This window comes from Rhipicephalus microplus, chromosome 1, assembly GCF_043290135.1.
Source record: "Rhipicephalus microplus isolate Deutch F79 chromosome 1, USDA_Rmic, whole genome shotgun sequence".
Classification (NCBI taxonomy): Eukaryota; Metazoa; Arthropoda; class Arachnida; order Ixodida; family Ixodidae; genus Rhipicephalus; species Rhipicephalus microplus.
In genome coordinates, this window is record NC_134700.1 from 246,945,913 (window position 1) to 246,963,940 (window position 18,028).

At 40.4% G+C, this 18,028-nt stretch overlaps 1 protein-coding gene across 3 annotated transcripts in view; it reads left to right on the forward strand.

Moving 5' to 3' along the window:
* The window catches only part of LOC119185259 (putative polypeptide N-acetylgalactosaminyltransferase 9), a 181,887-nt gene extending 165,408 nt beyond the window's left edge, over positions 1-16,479 (forward strand). For all 3 annotated transcript variants that reach the window (XM_037434349.2, XM_037434353.2, XM_075892363.1), the window contains 10 exons: positions 265-611; positions 1,468-1,634; positions 2,729-2,893; positions 3,841-4,054; positions 5,334-5,451; positions 6,133-6,318; positions 9,336-9,464; positions 10,643-10,753; positions 13,102-13,230; positions 16,230-16,479. In XM_037434349.2, the coding sequence (XP_037290246.2) occupies positions 265-611; positions 1,468-1,634; positions 2,729-2,893; positions 3,841-4,054; positions 5,334-5,451; positions 6,133-6,318; positions 9,336-9,464; positions 10,643-10,753; positions 13,102-13,230; positions 16,230-16,391 (1,728 nt within the window). In that variant the 3' untranslated portion in view covers positions 16,392-16,479. The remainder of the gene's footprint in view (positions 1-264; positions 612-1,467; positions 1,635-2,728; positions 2,894-3,840; positions 4,055-5,333; positions 5,452-6,132; positions 6,319-9,335; positions 9,465-10,642; positions 10,754-13,101; positions 13,231-16,229) is intronic.
* The last annotated feature ends 1,549 nt before the right edge of the window (positions 16,480-18,028 follow it).

Here is an 18,028-nt window from a genome sequence, read left to right on the forward strand (position 1 = left end):
GCTACAAGCCTGCATCAGGCTATATAGATTTCTGAGCCACACGCATTGGCTGATTAACTATGTACCTTGGAGGTCACTGTAGTTGTTGTAAGTAAACATTTCATTGTTCTTGTGGCATTTGCAATGTTTAGTGCATAATTATTCCCGGAAAGAGGCTAGATGGAATACCAGCAGCTCTACAGTATCCGGCCACTAGGGCGCCACCACAGGAAAAGGTCCGAGGTCGGCTCAAAATTTTGAGTTGTCGTGCATCGGGCTACGCAGGGTGACGAGTTTGCAAAAGGGGGCCAGGATCTCCTGCCTGAGAAACAAGGTGTTGATGAAAATGAGCACTTAGCCCCGTTGGCAAGAAAGCGAGCCAATCGGGATAAGGCACTCTCCAAGGAGGAGCACAAAAACGAAGTGGACCATGCTCCAGCGCCTGTCGGAGTGCTGGCTCCGCCTCAGAACCCTGATGGCCCCGGTGAAATGGGTCGGCCCGTTGTACTGAAGGACTTGACCAAGGAACAGGAGGCAAAGGTGAAGCAGGGCTGGGACCGCAACGCTTTCAACCAGTACATCAGCGACATGATCTCGCTGCATCGGTCTCTGCCGGATGTTCGAGACAGCGAGTGAGTAACGAATGTAGAATATTTATTATATGCAATTTTCTCACTCAACTGTAGCAGAATAAAAGGTTGACTGCTTGACCCAGCATGACACATAAACAGTGTCATGCAGAAACAGGTTTCCGTATCATGCTCATCTGTACTACAATTACTACAATTATTGTCAATTGCACATAAAATAGTTATTACATTTTTTTTGTCATGCAAGTTAATACACAATTTTAAGTGAAGCAAAATATTTAACAATTGTACAAATGTGTCATGGTTTATTATAGATGCAACTTCATGCAGCAGGTTCAGAGACATGTTCTATAGGTGTTAAGTGGGAGGTTGGTAGTATAGTCATAAAAGTTATAACATTTGTTCTAAAAGTGTTAATTTTCATTAGCCATTGATTACGCCTAGTGAAAATGCTCTTAAGGTCTTTTTTGTATAGCAGTGTGGTCCCCCCCTTCCCCAACCACACACAGACACAGAGAGACAGACAGAGAAAAGGGAGAGAGAGAGAAAGTTCGATCGGCATTTCAGAATACCCACTGCTACTACATGAAATGCACTTTGCCCTAAGGGGAATATTAAACATTTTTAATTATTGATATGAGTTAATAAACTGATTGAGTGGAATATAAGAATGCTCTTACGTGTACCATATAATAGGAGATATATGATTGGTTTTAATCCGCTGCATTTAACCACGTTTTTTTTTTTTAATATTAAGTCAACGGACCTCGCTCCTTGCAAAATAAACAAATAGAAACTTTGCGTCCATGCTTCGAGTGCTCTAGTCTGAGTGCTTTTGTGTCGCAGGCATTTCTGGGTTGCTTGCAAAGTTTTGTCTTTGAACTTCTGCCACATACAGGTGCAAGGATGAACGCTACCTCAAAGACCTTCCCCCAACAAGTGTGATTGTGTGCTTCCACAATGAGGCCTGGAGTGTGCTGCTGAGGACTGTTCACAGCATCATTGACCGGTCGCCTCCGAAGCTATTACACGAGATAATCTTGGTGGATGACTATTCTGACATGCGTGAGTAAACTTCGTAGCTCACTCAAGTGCAATGGTCATCAGGTGTTGCCATTTATCGCCGCTAACTAATACACAATCATTTAACAAAGCAGTGACTTGGGCTTGTTGTCTACTCATAGCTGTTTGTGCGTTGGCTTCTTGCTAAATTTGATATAAATTATATAACATAAATTTGTGTTTCTGGACTTATACTACTACAATATATAAAGTGATACATGCCTCTTTTTACACATAATTTTTCTGAAAGTACCAAGAAACATTAAATGCAGATCATAAGGCCACATTAATTACTACAGCTGACAACGATGTTGCATTTCTGCAACATATAGACTCGTTAAATGGAAACTGAAGAGACCAGGAAAATATGTTCAGTTTAACAGGAGTTCCATTAACTAAGAAATGAATAAGAAAATGCAATTCAGATACGAAACCAATATTATCCAAGACAGTTACATTTAAGCAGCTGGTTCATTTAAAAGACTTCCTTCTACTGAATCTACATTAGTTTGCCAAGTGGAAAAAGTTAAGGGGAAATAGATTCATAACAGGAAGGAATGATATTGCTGTATTTTATGGGAAGATTGCTCTGTCTAGCACTCTGTCCTGCGCAATATCTTTTCTGCTGGCTCAGAATTTCCTCACTCAAACTCGCATCACCAAAATTTCTTCCTTGGCAGTTGCATCACTCAAGTCTCAGGACACTGCACATCTATTAAAAATGAGAGAAAATGCAGCACTCTTCTTTGATAGCATACAACAATCCTTTACTGCAGTATGAATTAACTGGTGGAAATCATGATAATTGTCTGTCCTCCAGTCTCTTGAATGCGCAAGAAGTGAAAAATTAAAAGGTAAATTTGAAAGACAATATAATTTCAGACTGTCGATGGTTGATGCATATCTAAAGGAGTTTCAAATTATGTTGTGCTTTTTTATGTATGTTTTACATCCTGAAAAGATGTGTAAAAGCTAACGAGCATTAATAAGGACCTTTTTTTTTTTCACGTTTCACTTTACCGGATGTCACTTCTAGAAAAACGAGTTGTATTCATCGGCTGAGGGCCACAAATTTTTTCTCTACTTCTCTGATGCAGCGCACCTGAAGCAGAAGTTGGAGGACTATGTAGCTCACTTCCCTAAAGTGAAGATTGTGCGTGCTCAGAAGCGGGAAGGCCTTATTCGTGCTCGACTCCTGGGTGCTGCTGCGGCTACTGCTCCTGTGCTTACCTACCTGGACTCTCATTGCGAGTGCACTGAAGGTGAGAAGTGCCGATACATGATGAATCAATCAATGTAGCAGCCAAAAGCAAACATAGCTTGTTCGTCTCTCGCCTTTATTTCGCGCTAAGAGCTACCACAAGTATTTCTTGTTGTCATCTTCCAGCTGCGTTAAGAAAAAATGTCCTCATTATTAAAGTGGCAAGTTGCGCTTGTTGGTACATAATTCCGGCACTCCACAGCACGAAAACACACAACGGATGGAAGGAACACAAATGTCCATAACATGTGCTGACCTTCTGCAACCTTATTTGAAAATTTTTCAGGCATTTATACTGTCTGAGCTGGAACTTCATCCACTGCTTATGCGTAGATATGCCATCTCATTATCAGTAAGCCTTAGGGAAGCCACGCTTTCATAACGCTCCCCCAGATAGGCAATGTGTTCGGCTTCAATAATTTCACGGGTCTCTTGCATTTTTCTTTTTTTAATGACAAAAGGGCTGTTTAAGTCGGGAGGCAATCTTGGCTGGTTATACAATGAATAGCTAAATCCTTCCCATTATGTGCATTTCTTACATTGTTTGTATGCTTCCTTAGCCTATCGTTGATTAGTCTCCCAGTTTGACATGGCTTGTGGCCGCTCAAGGTGATAGCGATTTGATCAGTAATTTCGAGAGAGAATGAATGAATTTAAATTGTTTGGCATGTATAGCTGCAGCAATGCTTACTAATTTGTCTACTCTAAAGGAATAATTTAGTCGAGAGGATGACAAACGATAGAAAGGCGCCACAAATAACATTTGGTTGCTTGTGCCACTTCGCTGCTTTGTCCGTCGTCCTCTTGACTGGCTTATCCTTTCAGCATTATGTAGCAACTGGTCCAGACTTCTACCTTACTGTATTACTCATGATTTACCACTTAGCTCACATTTGTGTTTGTTTGGCTCATTTTTGTGCTGCATTTGAATGTAATTTCTACATTCAGGCTGGCTGGAGCCCCTGTTGGACAGGATAGCTCGGAACTCTACCACTGTTGTGTGCCCTGTGATCGATGTGATCAGCGACAGCACATTCGAGTATCACTACAGAGACTCTGGAGGCGTGAATGTTGGTGGCTTTGACTGGAACCTGCAGTTCAGTTGGCATGCAGTTCCTGAGCGAGAGCGTCATCGCAGGAAGCACTCGTGGGATCCTGTCTGGTTGGTGCACAGTCGACACTTTAGCAACAAATAATTTGTGCTTTGCACCGTTCCACAACTTAGAGGCACCGTTTTTAGGCAAGTTAGGTGTGCAAATTTGATGATAGTAAGTGCTGAAGTAAATAAGATGTTAACTGCTAATGAAGAGTACCAGATTATCAAAAAATGAATGCACTTCCGTTTTTTGGGTGCTTTTTGCCTTACAATGTTCTTTTCCTATTGATGTATTAAAGTATGTGGCTTCTTTCTTATGTTAAAGCTGAGAAGCAATAAGCTTTTACTTTAAATTTATTTGAAACTGCACGACAGTTGGGCAGATTAGTAGTATAGTAAATAAAAAAGGGCAGAAACACACTGCATTATTTAAGTCGGATAGTGTACACGGTATTTTTTACTATGTTTTAACTGAATACAGTCATGTTGATATTGCCAGAAAAATCTTCAAAATGGGACCTCTTTGTGTAAATGTAGGCTTGCAGTATTGTTTTCTTTCATTTTTCTGATAATTATACCTAATTTATCAGTATTGAATTTTTGTTCTCCTTCTTTAGGGCAGTGCACAAGTATTATAGTATTAGACAATACATCTTTTTCATAATCTACTAGTGCACTTCACTGCACTGCATATTCGTCCAGTTTATATAGTTTCGTATAAGCACACTAGAGAGAACTCTGGCGCTAGTGTCTATAGGAAGTGCAACGCACGGCGCTTCAGCGAGCATGAGAATGATGGTTAGTACACAAATTTGTTTAATCTTCATATTTCAGCTCCTTTTGGCTTTGCGTGGCATGGAGCTACATTGTCACGAGACAATAATCGGCAAATGCTCAGCAATTGCGCTTTGCCACCTTAACCTTTAAGGCTCACCAATTCAAATCTGGTTACGAAGTTCACAACGATCCGTTCTTTTATTCGAAACAAAACTTAAACACAGCAATAAACAAAGCCACAAGTATGTTCAAAGTCCGCAAGCATCAAGACTCGGCGAACATGTGTACTACCCACCTCTCCCATGGTCACTGAACGATCGCAGTGCCAGGGTCCCCTCTACAAGTTGAGATGAGGTCTTGTACATGCTGGGACATGTCTATTATGCGTGTTTGTGTCAAGAGAGCAGAGTGTATATTTTATATGTTATAGCAAAAGAAAACTGCACTTCAGTACACTGTTTGCAGAAAGTGACTACCTGTCATTAGTTGCTCGAACTGCATGGCGGGAAAGCTAGTTTTACAATTATGAAAACGGTCTGTTACCCTAAATTAAGTCATTTTTTTGCAGGTCTCCTACCATGGCTGGAGGTCTGTTCTCAATAGACAAAGCCTTTTTTGAGAAGTTAGGCACCTACGACAGTGGTTTCGACATCTGGGGTGGAGAAAATCTGGAGTTGTCCTTCAAGGTGCCTTGTACCCTCCAGTATTTTGCCCATATTTTCTTCTGTACAATATGTACATATTTGTCAAGTTTTGCTGTTGTTCTGACTATTAGGTTTTTGTCCCATTTCATTTAATTGCCACACTGTCGTAGCATTGCCTGTTGTGTACAGATAGAGAACACTGCACTGTCATTGCACATGTTGTTTGCGAAGTACAAGAGGCCACACATGACCGATTTTCGGACTTGTACCAGCTTAAACCATCCAGCAATACTTCATGTAGCCATCTTCATTCAAACAGACTTCAGCAAGAAATGGATGCGCCAGTAACTTAAGTCAAGCCAGGGAGTCATGCAAGGTTCTAGTGGAGGCATTTTACGAAATCATGTTTAAGTGAACGAGCAGAGTTCTCTATACATAGTATCTTTCTGCAGTCTTCTAGAAAAAAAAAAATTGGCGAGGTATGTCAGTCTTTTGGGGTAAAAAGGAAGGAGTTTGTTATGTGCTTCACAGTTTAACGCAGCGCTGCAAACATTTTCTGCGAGTAACACTGCAATATACATGAAGTTGCACAGCTGTCACCATTTTGCGATTTACATGGCACTGAAGACATTTTGTGTTGAACTTGCCGAGACTAGAAGGTTATCACTGTTTGTATATGTTGGCTGTCAAGAGTTGATTTTTGTTCTATTTGCGTGATTTCAGACATGGATGTGTGGAGGAACACTAGAAATTGTACCATGCTCACACGTAGGCCACATCTTCCGCAAGCGTAGCCCCTACAAGTGGCGCTCAGGTGTTAATGTGTTACGACGTAACTCTGTGCGCTTGGCAGAAGTCTGGCTGGATGAGTACAAGCAATACTACTACCAGCGAATTGGGGATGACTTGGTATGTGTTGGCTGCTTCATCACAATTGTTTGATTTTTCACAGTGTAAGAGTACAGCTCATTTATGTAGTTATCTTTCCACTTACGTCGGTCTATTTGGTCTTTCATTTCGGTATGTCAAGATGAAAGTATGTCAGTTCTGGTCGTACAAACATCTGTGGGACACTGTTCACTGATTTTACTGCACAAGCTTGTTAGTTTTACTACTGCTTCATTATGCTTGGCCCGTCTCCACCTCTAACCACAGTTGCTAGCATATTAAGGGGACAGACTGGTCTTTGCGACCAAAAAGTGACAAAAAAAAAAATCATTTTCTAAAATTGACATATTTGGTTTCTCCACGTATTTTTATATCTCTCTCTAAATTTTCACACACCAGGAAGTGGTAATTTTTTTGTAATGTCATTCTAACTGTCCAGATTCTTGGTGCTGTTAACATGCTGTACCTGCCAAAGAATGGGGAACAGACTTCGAGGCTTCTTTATAATTTGCCGGCACCTGCGTTAGAAGCTCTGCTACGAATTTCTAGCCCCTTTATGAGTATTGCAAAACATGTGCACCATGATTGTTGCTTTTTGAAGAAGTTGTGTTTTCAGTTTTTTCCATTTTTCTCAAAAAAGTAAATTTATGACTATTCAATTTTGAGGCCTCAATATCTCTGCAGCTAGGGCAGGTACAACTATAATTTTTTTTGCAATGGAAACCTGTATGTGTGTAGAGTGCAAGTATAGGAGCAGAATTTAGAGCACAAGCCTTTTTAATTAATTACTCATCAAAATTGTAACACGATTTCAACTGCTTTTGAAAATGGATAGTTTATTTTGCTGTAAAATAACCAAGAAAAGCTTAAAAAGAAATACATTTGCATAATTTGAATCTATAGTCATTAGTCTATGTTGAGATATCTTAAAAATCACTTTTGATTAAGCACTTTTTTTCTATGGTGGCCTTAAACAATAGGGGGTGAACTTAAGTTATCTCAGGAACAAGATGAGTTACACGAAAACTAATTAAATATTTGAAATCAGCAGAAAAAACTGCAAAATCCCGTGCAGTTTGATCAAAATCACTGAATGAATAAACAAAAAAAATGTCTAAGACCAGTCTGCCCCCTTAAGGCCACATATTTGCTGTTCCACAGGTGTGTTGTCTCCCAATTTGACTGCTCATCCAGAGTATTCATCTTTTAACTTTGTGTTGCGGTGGGCTTCCTTATTTGTAGCTGAGCTCGTGGTTAAATAAAACATTTTCTCATTGAACACACATGTACAAAGTCAAGCTGTGCGGTAATGCATTATGAAGTGCCGTGTTCACCACACCACCCCCTTGGTGCAATCCTTCGGCGAAGTGGTCCTTTATCTGCTCTCAAACACTCTGTATTTGCATTTTTAAAGTGCATAATGTGCATTTCATATTATCTGACAGTCATGAAACGTAAACACAGCACTGTCTGTATTTGTACTACAATATACTATAATATCCAGTATGCCAATATTGAGCCATTTATGTGATCATGTAGGCATGTAACGCTGCCCACAGTTAGCACATTGGGTGGCTGTGTCTCTGCGCACATAGCCTTATGTAGAAGCAGCTTCACGTCTGCCTACTGATTGTACATGACTCATGCTTTTCTTGAGTATACTGAGTGTTGAGTACAGTACAAAAGAAGATGACATCCAGTGTGAACTTGATCATTTCCACTGATCATTTGCAACTTGATCATTTGACCAGCAACTGGCCTAATCTATTCAGGATTGTGAAGCTGCAGCAATGTTTCAAGAACTTCAGAATTGAAGAAGATTTCTTGAAGAATGCTTGCATGCTATTTTGTACACTTTTTTCAATGTGTCCTGCTCAGAGTTTATATTTTTGACATCTGTTTCTCAACTACTGTGGTGGTAGTGAACAGTGATTACAATGCTCGGCTGCTGGCCAAAAGAATGTGGTTTCAATCCCAGCTCGGCAGTCACATTTTGATCGAGGCAAAACCCTACAGGCCCGTGTACATAGATTCATGTGCATGTAGAAAAACTCCAGATGGTTGAAATTGCGGGAGCCCTCTACCACAGTATGCCTAATGATAATATCGTGGTTTTGGCTTATAAAATTGCTGTAGTTACGGTATTATCAACATCTGCTTCTCATGGTTCGGCATTGTTTATATGCCTTATTGAAGAACTCGGCACTTTCAGAATGTGCTTTTGTTGACGAGTTCTCTTGAACGAAGTCTGATCATAGAATAAAAGAGGCAGATGTAACTATTCCATATTTCTACAGTTTTCCATAGTTAGCGGTTGCTTTGTCTTCTTCAACATCAAAAACATGACTCGCTACGTGCTAATCGCATCCTGCAGGACAAAAATATTTTTTTCCATTCCATTGCTTCAATGCTTCATACTACTACCTGTTTGTTCATTTTCCTCCCATATGTACAAAAGATAATAGTTTGAAAAAAACAGTAGAGATTTCAATTTGAAGGAGCACACTCCACGTCATTGTATTTTTGTGATAGTCATATCTGAGGTGAAGAGGCTTTTAGTAGTACTTGATGAGATACTTGTTTCAAGGCAGTAAATTCGCTGAAGCATCACTTCATACCTTAACCTGTATGAAAACATATAGCACTGCATGAGTGCACTAATCGTTCAATTTGTGCCACACAACGTTGTGTGGCACAGTGCCAGATACAATGCAAAATTGACAGCTTTCACGTAGTGTTCAACCATGTGTCTAGACAAAGCATCTGCACAAGCAACACACATTTCTTTCAATTCATCTGAAGCACTTGTTTCTCAGTGCTGTCTTGGCGTCTTTTTCTAGAGAGCTCTTTATGCGTGTTGATGCCATGACTGAAAAAGTAATCGCAACCATCAGCTCTCATCTCCGTGCCTTCAAGCATACATCAGCATATGATGTAGCAGGCTGCACCTTGTTTGTGTCTTTTGATTGAGCAGCCGTGGTTATATTCTTCGTGAAGACTCACCAATGGCATCAACCATCTTTCTTCATTTTATACAGGGCGATTTTGGAGACGTGAGTGCCAGAAAGCGACTAAGGGACAATCTCAAGTGTCGCTCATTTGATTGGTATGTGCGTACTATCTACCCAGAGCTCTTTGTGCCTGGAGATGCAGTTGCCTCTGGAGAGGTCAGTATTGCTGGTTTGCTTGTTTCAAGTAACATGGAAATTTTAATTTGTGGTAACAAATGGTTTCCGTAAAAATAATCCATTCTGCAACATGATTTACTCAGCTTTTAATGATTGTGCTTTGAGGCTGTGGCAAATCTGTTATTCAGCACACATCTGGCTTCCATTATGTTGTTTAAATCAGCAGCATAATGATAGAAATCAACTTTTGTGGCTCCTGGCTGCTAACTAACCCAGGCAAGTCACTCATAAACAATGTAGTACATGTGGAGTAAAGAGCATGGAGATACTGAGAGAAAGACATGCAGAAAACTAATGTTCTATCTATTGACATCATCTGTGGGTGTTATTTAATGCAAGCTTTCCCTGGAATTCGAAATGTTGATGTTATCTTGACTAGAATGTTGAGACATTTTTTCTTAACTTGGATGTTCTTGTGCCTTGGAGGCAGTTATGTGACAAGTGCTCTTGATGATAAATGGAAAGCTTATAGCACAGAGCGCTTTTTGCATTTGTGCATAAGTGTAAGCTTGCTTTCAGAAGAATTTAGCAGTGAAAGGGGCTCTGCGGCACTTTTCTTGGTAACAAACGAATGGCTTCATTAAAGGAGTTGATTGCCCTATGAACCGACCACAGCAAAAATTTTTAGAATCCATCAAGTACGAGCAGAGTTGATTTGTCGTGCTCTGTAATTGCTTTCTCTCTTATCTTGTTTCTACAAGCGCACAAGAAGCTAAGCAGGGAGGGGTGACACAGGAAGAAGAACTTACGTCTTGCGCACGTCGTGACCTTAAGCACTTTCTTTTACTTTCAACCACGCAAATTACTTTAAGTTTAATCACAAGCACAGGTGTGGGCACGTGGCAGCCACCCGTGGAGGCCATAGTTATTATGAATCTCACGATGCTCAAATCGGCCAATATCTGTGAATTTAGGTGTATGGAATGATTTCGTAGAAAGATGAGGGAGCAATTTCCAGCTGACTTTAGGAATTCATTGTAATTTCCAGACCGCGTGCTAGGCTATAACATTTGGCTCGAGTGTTCTCTGGAGCCTCGACCAATCAGCAGCATTCTCAGACTATGCTGGAAAAGTGTGGCAGAGCCCTTTTAATGATTTCAAAGTACTCTCACGAATTGTTAAATTATTCATGCTGCTCCTGCTGCTTCTTGTTTTAGGTTCGTAACAAGGGCCAGGGTGGCAGTAGCTGCCTGGACAGTCCTTCTGGTCGCGACAACATGCACAAGCCTGTTGGCATGTACCCATGCCATGGACAGGGAGGCAACCAGGTAAGCAGATTGTACATGATTCATGGAGTGATAATTTTCATGTGTTAGTGTGAGCTATGTTCAACCTACCAAACTCCTTGGAACTGTTCGTCAGCAACATTAAACAAAAGTGTCCTGTATTTACCTTGGGCGTCCCATAAAGATGATTATCCTGGTGTTGTCCAGGTTGTTTGTATTGTTTGTCCTGCAACTAGCTGTGCAACTGCACGTACTGTTCTAGTATTGGCAGAAAGCACTAGTGGTTTCCTCTGCCTCTGTCCAAAGTGTCGAAATCACTTCTGCTGCAAACATTCTCCTATTGCTTAAAAATTGCAAGAACTGTGAAAGTGGCACAATAGATGTAATGCTATTCATGCCTCAGTGGTTCATGGTGGGCATGCGTCTGCTTTTGTAAAAGCTCGCCAAGGGCCCCTCACCAGGTCTGAACATTGTGAAGAAACAAACACAGTGTGGATATTGCTCGGTAATGGTCGTGTCTGTGAAATATTGCTCGCCTGCATGGCACGTAAGTGGTTTAAAGATAATGCCATGCATCTTTTGTCACGGGAAAGACACACTTGGAGAGAGAGTTCCTACCCTGTGCAACTTGCATTGCTGGAAATTTATTGGCTCTGGCCTGTGATTTAGTAATTCACTTTTTCATTCAATGCCGAGTCCATAATGCATACAACATGAAGCAAAATACAAAATGAAAAAGAAGGTGGTAATGTCACATGAACATGATGTGCTCCCTTATCACCAACATTTAGAAATACATAGTGCTTGCAAATACTAGCCCAAGCGAATGAAGAACTTTGGCAGTGAAGCTTGCCTCCGGGGGGGAAGGAACAAGCGCAGTTTAATTTCTCGCAACCTTTCCACCAGCAAATTTATTTTAAAGAATATTTTGGTAAAGTACTACTTGAATGGTGCCTTACAACTTTCAATGTGTAATCAAGATATGCATTGGGGCTTGGTGAGAGGCGCTCATGTGGAGTAGTTCAAGAGCCATTAACAAGGCTGGTGTGATCCTACAATGTTGTATATGTTGAGTCCATGCACGAAACAGAAGTAGCATTTCTTCTTCCCAAACAGAATACGCATTAGCTCCTTTTGTTAAAGTATCTTAAATCGTCAAGTACATACACATACAATTCAGAATTACTGCTAAGTATTCATTCATATCAGGACAGAGGTCTTATATTCTCAGTTGAAAAATGAAAAAGCAGCTGCATGAAATGTTCTTAGCAATTAGCTTTGCTGGCAGGAAATAAAGCAGCATATGTTTCAGTGGCTAGAACATAATGAACATCTTGATGCCAACAAAAAAAGTCTAAACGTCTTTTGAAATAAAGAAGGGAGCTGAAAGCTTGTTTCTTTGTTAGACGCAACCTAATAAGACCAAGGTTTGAGACTGAGCTAGTCGACAATCTATCGTCAAAAACCAGTGAGGAGCAGACAAGAAAGAAAACAAAGACAAGTGTTTGTCTTCTCTTTCTTGCCCTTCATCTGCCCTATGCTGGTTGTTGAAGAATGAATAAAACCAACAGACAATAAAGCTCAGAAACGTTTACTCAAACCTTATTATAACCGTCACATCTGCCACGAAAATACTTCTTTATATCCTAAAATTCGTTATAAACAATTATTAGTAAAACTGTCTTTGGCAAAGCTTTTGGTCGCTTACTTCGTTATAACCGATAATTCATTATATCCGAATTTGTTATATCAAGGACTGAGTGTATTTGTAGCTTTTAATTGAAGTATAGTAATTATGCCAAAGTGGAAAAAGAAATTGACTTGCCACAGGTAATAGGGTAGGCAATTTGATAGGAGCTATGGCAAGGTGATTTTTCTTCCACTTCACTTCCTTTCTGCTTGTATCATTAGTACAATTAAAAACTTAAAATACTATTGCCTATACCTTCGTTAGACTCATTGTCTGCTGATTCCATTAGGTAATGTATAAATGTCTTTTGGCATTTGATGTCCATATTTTAGCATGGTGCTGCCCTGGTTCTGCGAACCCCAATGATACTTTATTTGTGATGTGTTTATTTGTGTGCAACATAAACATTTTGTTTGCCCAATTTTAGTCCTTTCTTATTATTCAGTGTTTGTAATCAGCCAATTTTAGTCATCCAGTATAGTAGCAAGTAGTATTTTTAATATGCTACATGTCTCCTCTGCCCAACCTTGTTTTCTTCACACCATGGTTAGTTAATGTGTTAATATATGGATGTGACTTTCGTAAGATAATGTGTGAGCAACATAGCTCATCTTGTGTTGCACATACGACTGAATAGATAAGTTGGAGGTTGAGTTCATGCAGTATGCGGACTTGTATTTTTGGCTCTGTCTGTTTGCAGTACTGGATGCTCAGCAAAGAAGGCGAGATCCGTAGAGATGAGGCATGTCTTGACTATGCTGGGTCTGATGTTATCCTATACCCATGCCATGGATCCAAGGGTAACCAGCTATGGATCTATGACGATCCGGTACGTTGTTTTGATAATGTGCTGCTTATTTACTATTAACTACTCTTTTGTTTCCTTTCTTACACCCAAGTTGTGCTTTAAAATAAAAAGTTGTTTTCTTTTTAAATATCAAAAATTCATTGAGTGAATAGCTGCCACTGGTAAGCAATTAATGGTTTTTACTGTGGATAAACACAATAGTTACAGTTATCAAAAGCCACCATCAGTTCTTCCAGCTGCAATGCTGGAAGTGTTTTTCCAGGGGAAACTGCACCTCATTTTAATATGCACTGCATATAGTATTTCTGCATTTCTTCATTGTACTCCCAGCTTTTTATTAGCAAAAATAAATTCAGTCAGCTAGAACTTGTGATGCCAGCTAGGCCTTCCCTTTATTAACTTAACTTGTACCTTTAGTAAGGCATATATAGTAGATATTTGAACCAATCATTGTGTCTTTTTATGCCAAGCCTTTTAACTACCATATAATAGTATTTTCTGCCATCATTAGGGAGTTTTAGAATAGTGTTCACAGCTTTGTGTCAGCATTTCACTCCACTGCGCGCGCATGAGTAATTCGCCAACCTCTTGCGGGCTCCTGTTAAGTGACGGAAATAACGGGCGACCGCAAGGACCGCAAAGCTTTTTGCACACAGTTCTAACGCTCTCTATTATTGAAAAGTGCCTCTTTATGCAAGAAAATAGATATTTTTAGTAGCATCATCCTAGCATATAAGTGGTTTCTTACCCATTGCAATCGTGTGCACTGAGCACCTTATAAATGAAGGCTCCCTAGAAGGTGCTGCCAAAATCCTTTCTGCCGTGTTGTTAGTATGCATGAGCACCCAAAAATGTACTGTGGCGGTTGTGACATCAGTTTTTGTACTCCCATGTAACAGTCTAGAAAGAATGTGATCCTTCTCTCCACTTAAAACATTTATACTCTGACATGTTTAGTGCATGCACATTTTGACAAGTTCTTCTATCACTTGACGAAATTAATATTGTACTGAGCAAGTTTTCTGGTAGCTTAGCAGGACTGTGAAAACACATTGCACTGAAAGTCAAGGCTGACTTATGAAAGTCTACGCCATCAAGGTCTGAATGAATTTTGTATATTTTGAATATCTTATATACATTTTGATAGTGCTATTTCTGGTACAGTGCACAAGCTGCATGCTTGCTGAAACACTGTCAATGTTCCAATGTATTAAAAATCTTGGAAAGGTGTTGGGACTCACAATTGTTTGCAGTAATTTAAGGATGAAGGACTAATCGAAGCAGGGTCTCACTTTTTGTTTGTTCTCTCCAGCAAGTTAGTATGTACAAACATAAAAGCTTTTTAGAACAGTTCCTCTTACAGTTCATTATTTTTCTACTTTGACTGCTGCCCCATACACGTCATCACTTGCCATCGTTTGCCACTGTCAGCCTCTCAGCACAAGCATAACCACATGAAAATTCTGTGTCACTTTGTAGTTGTGACGTGACAGAAAGCTAATTTAGTTAAAGGAGCCTACAGCACTTTTCCAAGTAATGACTGTAGGATATTATTAAATCACAAATCTTTTGCTGCAAACGTTTTTTAAATGCACCAACTATAAGCAGGCCCCTCTACTTAGTTTCCTCTTTTTCTGTCCCATTGAGTATGCTGGAAGTAACACAGATGGAGACAACCAGGAGACGACAAGTTATATCAGTGCTTGTCATGGCCTCTAGTTTTCAAGGCACCTATAGCATGAGATGCACCAAATGCAACTGCCTTACCGAAGTCTTACCAAGAATTTCAAGTGTCTACAGTAGATGGCTTCTTTTTGTTTCAACTTAACTAGCAGATAGCTAAATTGAGATAGTGCATTTTGAAGTGGTTTCGATTCGCTAAACATCAACTTGTCGGCCAAGGCATCTGGCTTGCTAGGCACCTACAAAAGAGCTTGCATATGCTGGAGAGTGTGCCAATTAATGTTGGAAAAAGTAATAGGCACTGGCAAAGATTTTCATACTGAGCTCATTACGAGACAGGTAATTGATTCGGGCATGGAGTGTTAGAAATAGCGTGGGTTTGGCCCGCCGGGTGCCACCTGACATGAACGACAGGATAGAATGCAAAACATTGAAGGTCCAGCCACACAGAGTGAACTTTTCTGCAAACTTTTGGCAGCACAAGCGTGGAGACATAGCAGCATGTCTTCATCATGCTGTGCATTCTCGCAACAAAAAGCAGGCAGCGGTTGCTGTCACATTTTGTCTTCTGATGAGTGAAAATCAGATCATTCGAGCCCTAATTTGGCCATGTTTCCCTCATCCTGCATTAACCTCTTCCAGCATGTTGCTGGGCATCACCTCAAATGAATGAAAACTGGCTTGAATGGCGGCGAGCAGCCCCATTATGACCGCAGTGGTGTATATGTGGGTGGCCCAAGGCAACCGTGATTGTGTGTGGAAGTACTACAATGAAATACTTCTTCAGCATTTTTGAAGAGAGAGGCATTACACTTCAAACAATTTTTTTTATTTATTGAAAATGAAACAAATGATGTAAGTGATACTGATGGTGTTTCCACAAGCATGAAATGAGCTTGTGCCAGTATCAATCTCGCTTACTGCCAAAGGGGAGAGCAAGTGGCATTTCTTATTTGCTGGATACCTAATTGTACTTTCTCTGCTGTAGTTCCTACAATAATCATGGCTCGGACATTCACAAGAGCTAAATACTGACCGACAACTACAGATTGGCAGCATTTTCTGGCTACATAGTGTTGCAGGGCCTCTTTAATGGCCCGAACATGTCCAATTAAAATCGTATTTCGAGAGCTGTGTCTGCTGTAGGTAAACATTCATTTTAGTTGTCCCTAACATTTAGCTAAGGCTGCTGAATCAAGAAGTATAATATTTTGTGTGCTGTCGGGGTCGTAATCTGAAAATTTCATTTTGTCCGTGAAAAATACAGTGACAGTTTTATGTATTTTAGTGAGTTTTTAGCTGTGCATAGCTTTACTATGCTTTCTTAAATTCCGCAGAGTGGCACAGTTCAGCATGGTAGCAGTCGGAAGTGCCTGGAGATGTCTGAGGATCGCCAGAAAGTGAGCATGGAGATCTGCTCTGGTAGCCTCAGGCAAAGCTGGATCTTCCAGAACTACAACAAGACCAAGGCCATTAAGATTCCCAGTCGGGGCCACTAGGTTGCTGTGAACAACCCAGCCGCCGCTGCAAGGGATTTCTCACTTGACAGGACCTCATAATATAAGTGCTTGAAGTCAAACAAAACAAGGGAATGTGGACAATTTGAAGGTGTGTGCCAGCAGTGGACTGGCGGTGCAGTAATTTTCGTGATAGTGCATCAGCTCATCGGTCACATCACCTCTGCTAGACATCGGGAGGGTGCCCGGCTGCATTTCCATTCGTCTGCCTCCAGTTCACCGGAGCTCAGTTGTTGCTGAATTCAGGATTTCAGTTGCAGTTGATCCCCTCTTTTTTTCTTTTTGCTGGATCTACTGTTCCTTTGACCAAGTTCCTTGGAAATGGAGGTGAAGTTGAATTCAGGCGACTACCAAGCTCAGAAGGATGTCTTTTGCTACGTACTACAGTCCTTCGTCCTCTAAGATTGGCAGATCGAGCGAAGACTTTGCCGAGCACCCTTACGAAGTGCCAAGAATCAAAAATGCTGGAAGTTCGAGGTGCTTCCACACAGAGTGGCTGCAAGTGTTTTGCCAACAGTGCCTCATCTGTGAATTTTTTCATCCACGTTTTGATGAGTGCTGAGTGTTATGGTTTCTTTATTCGATTGACTTTTCTGTGTCATTGTTGCTGCTGTTATTGTTTGCAGGGATGCCTTTGCAGGCTGCAAAGACTGAAGCACATTGTTATTGGCAAGGCATCCCACAAAGACTGTGTAACAAATTTACTGCTTCGTTGAAGGTGTATTTTTGCAAAAACAAACTATGAATAGTGTGCTGCCAGCAGCTTAGCTGCCCACAAGTGGTCCTCTGATTTCAGCACACACGCATACAAATGAAAAGCACATGTTTTTGTACCACATCAGCCACTTGCGAGTTGTGCAACCAGAGTTTATAACCACGAGTATATTTCTTTAAATCGCTGCACAAAAACTGCACGCTTTCAGTCGCCCCATCAAAATGGACAGAAAATCCAGAGCGTTTACTCCATCAGGGTGTTTGGGTAGATAATACTTGTTTTTATGTGTAGGGTTGTTGAAGTTGTTTCACTAGGCTTTTTTTTTTCTTCCTGAAGGTGGTGTGGGTTCTGGATAATCGCTTTCTTCTACTTTAAAAAATTGAAATATAGCATCTGCAATGTTTCATGTGCTTTCGTTTTTCTCTGTTATAATTTGTAGCATTCCATCTTTTCTAGTCAGTTTATGCATTCCAGTTTTTTCTGTTTCCCTTTTTGGCCCTACATACATCTCTGTACAAAGTGGTGATTTTCAAGTTTAAGGGAAATGATCTGTGTGCATGTGTTGAACTTGCACCGTAGGTTTCAGAACTGTGCCTTATCAAAAGTAATGTTTGCAACAAAACATTTTTTATGAATAAAGCTCTGTTCATCAAACATTCACACTTCATTCCAGAAGCATTTTTTGTCAACAGAAGGTTCAACCAACCTGCCTGTAGGTTGGCTGGCACAAAATGTGCACATACTTTGGATGATGGTTGTCACCTCTCGTGTATTCCATTGCTCATAAGTGCAAACAGATAGTGCAAACAAATTTTGAGATATAAGCTTAAAATCCAAGCGGAAACCTTTACTGAGAACATCGCCAGTTCCAGGCCATTTATGTTGCTTGTGCTGTATTGACAGT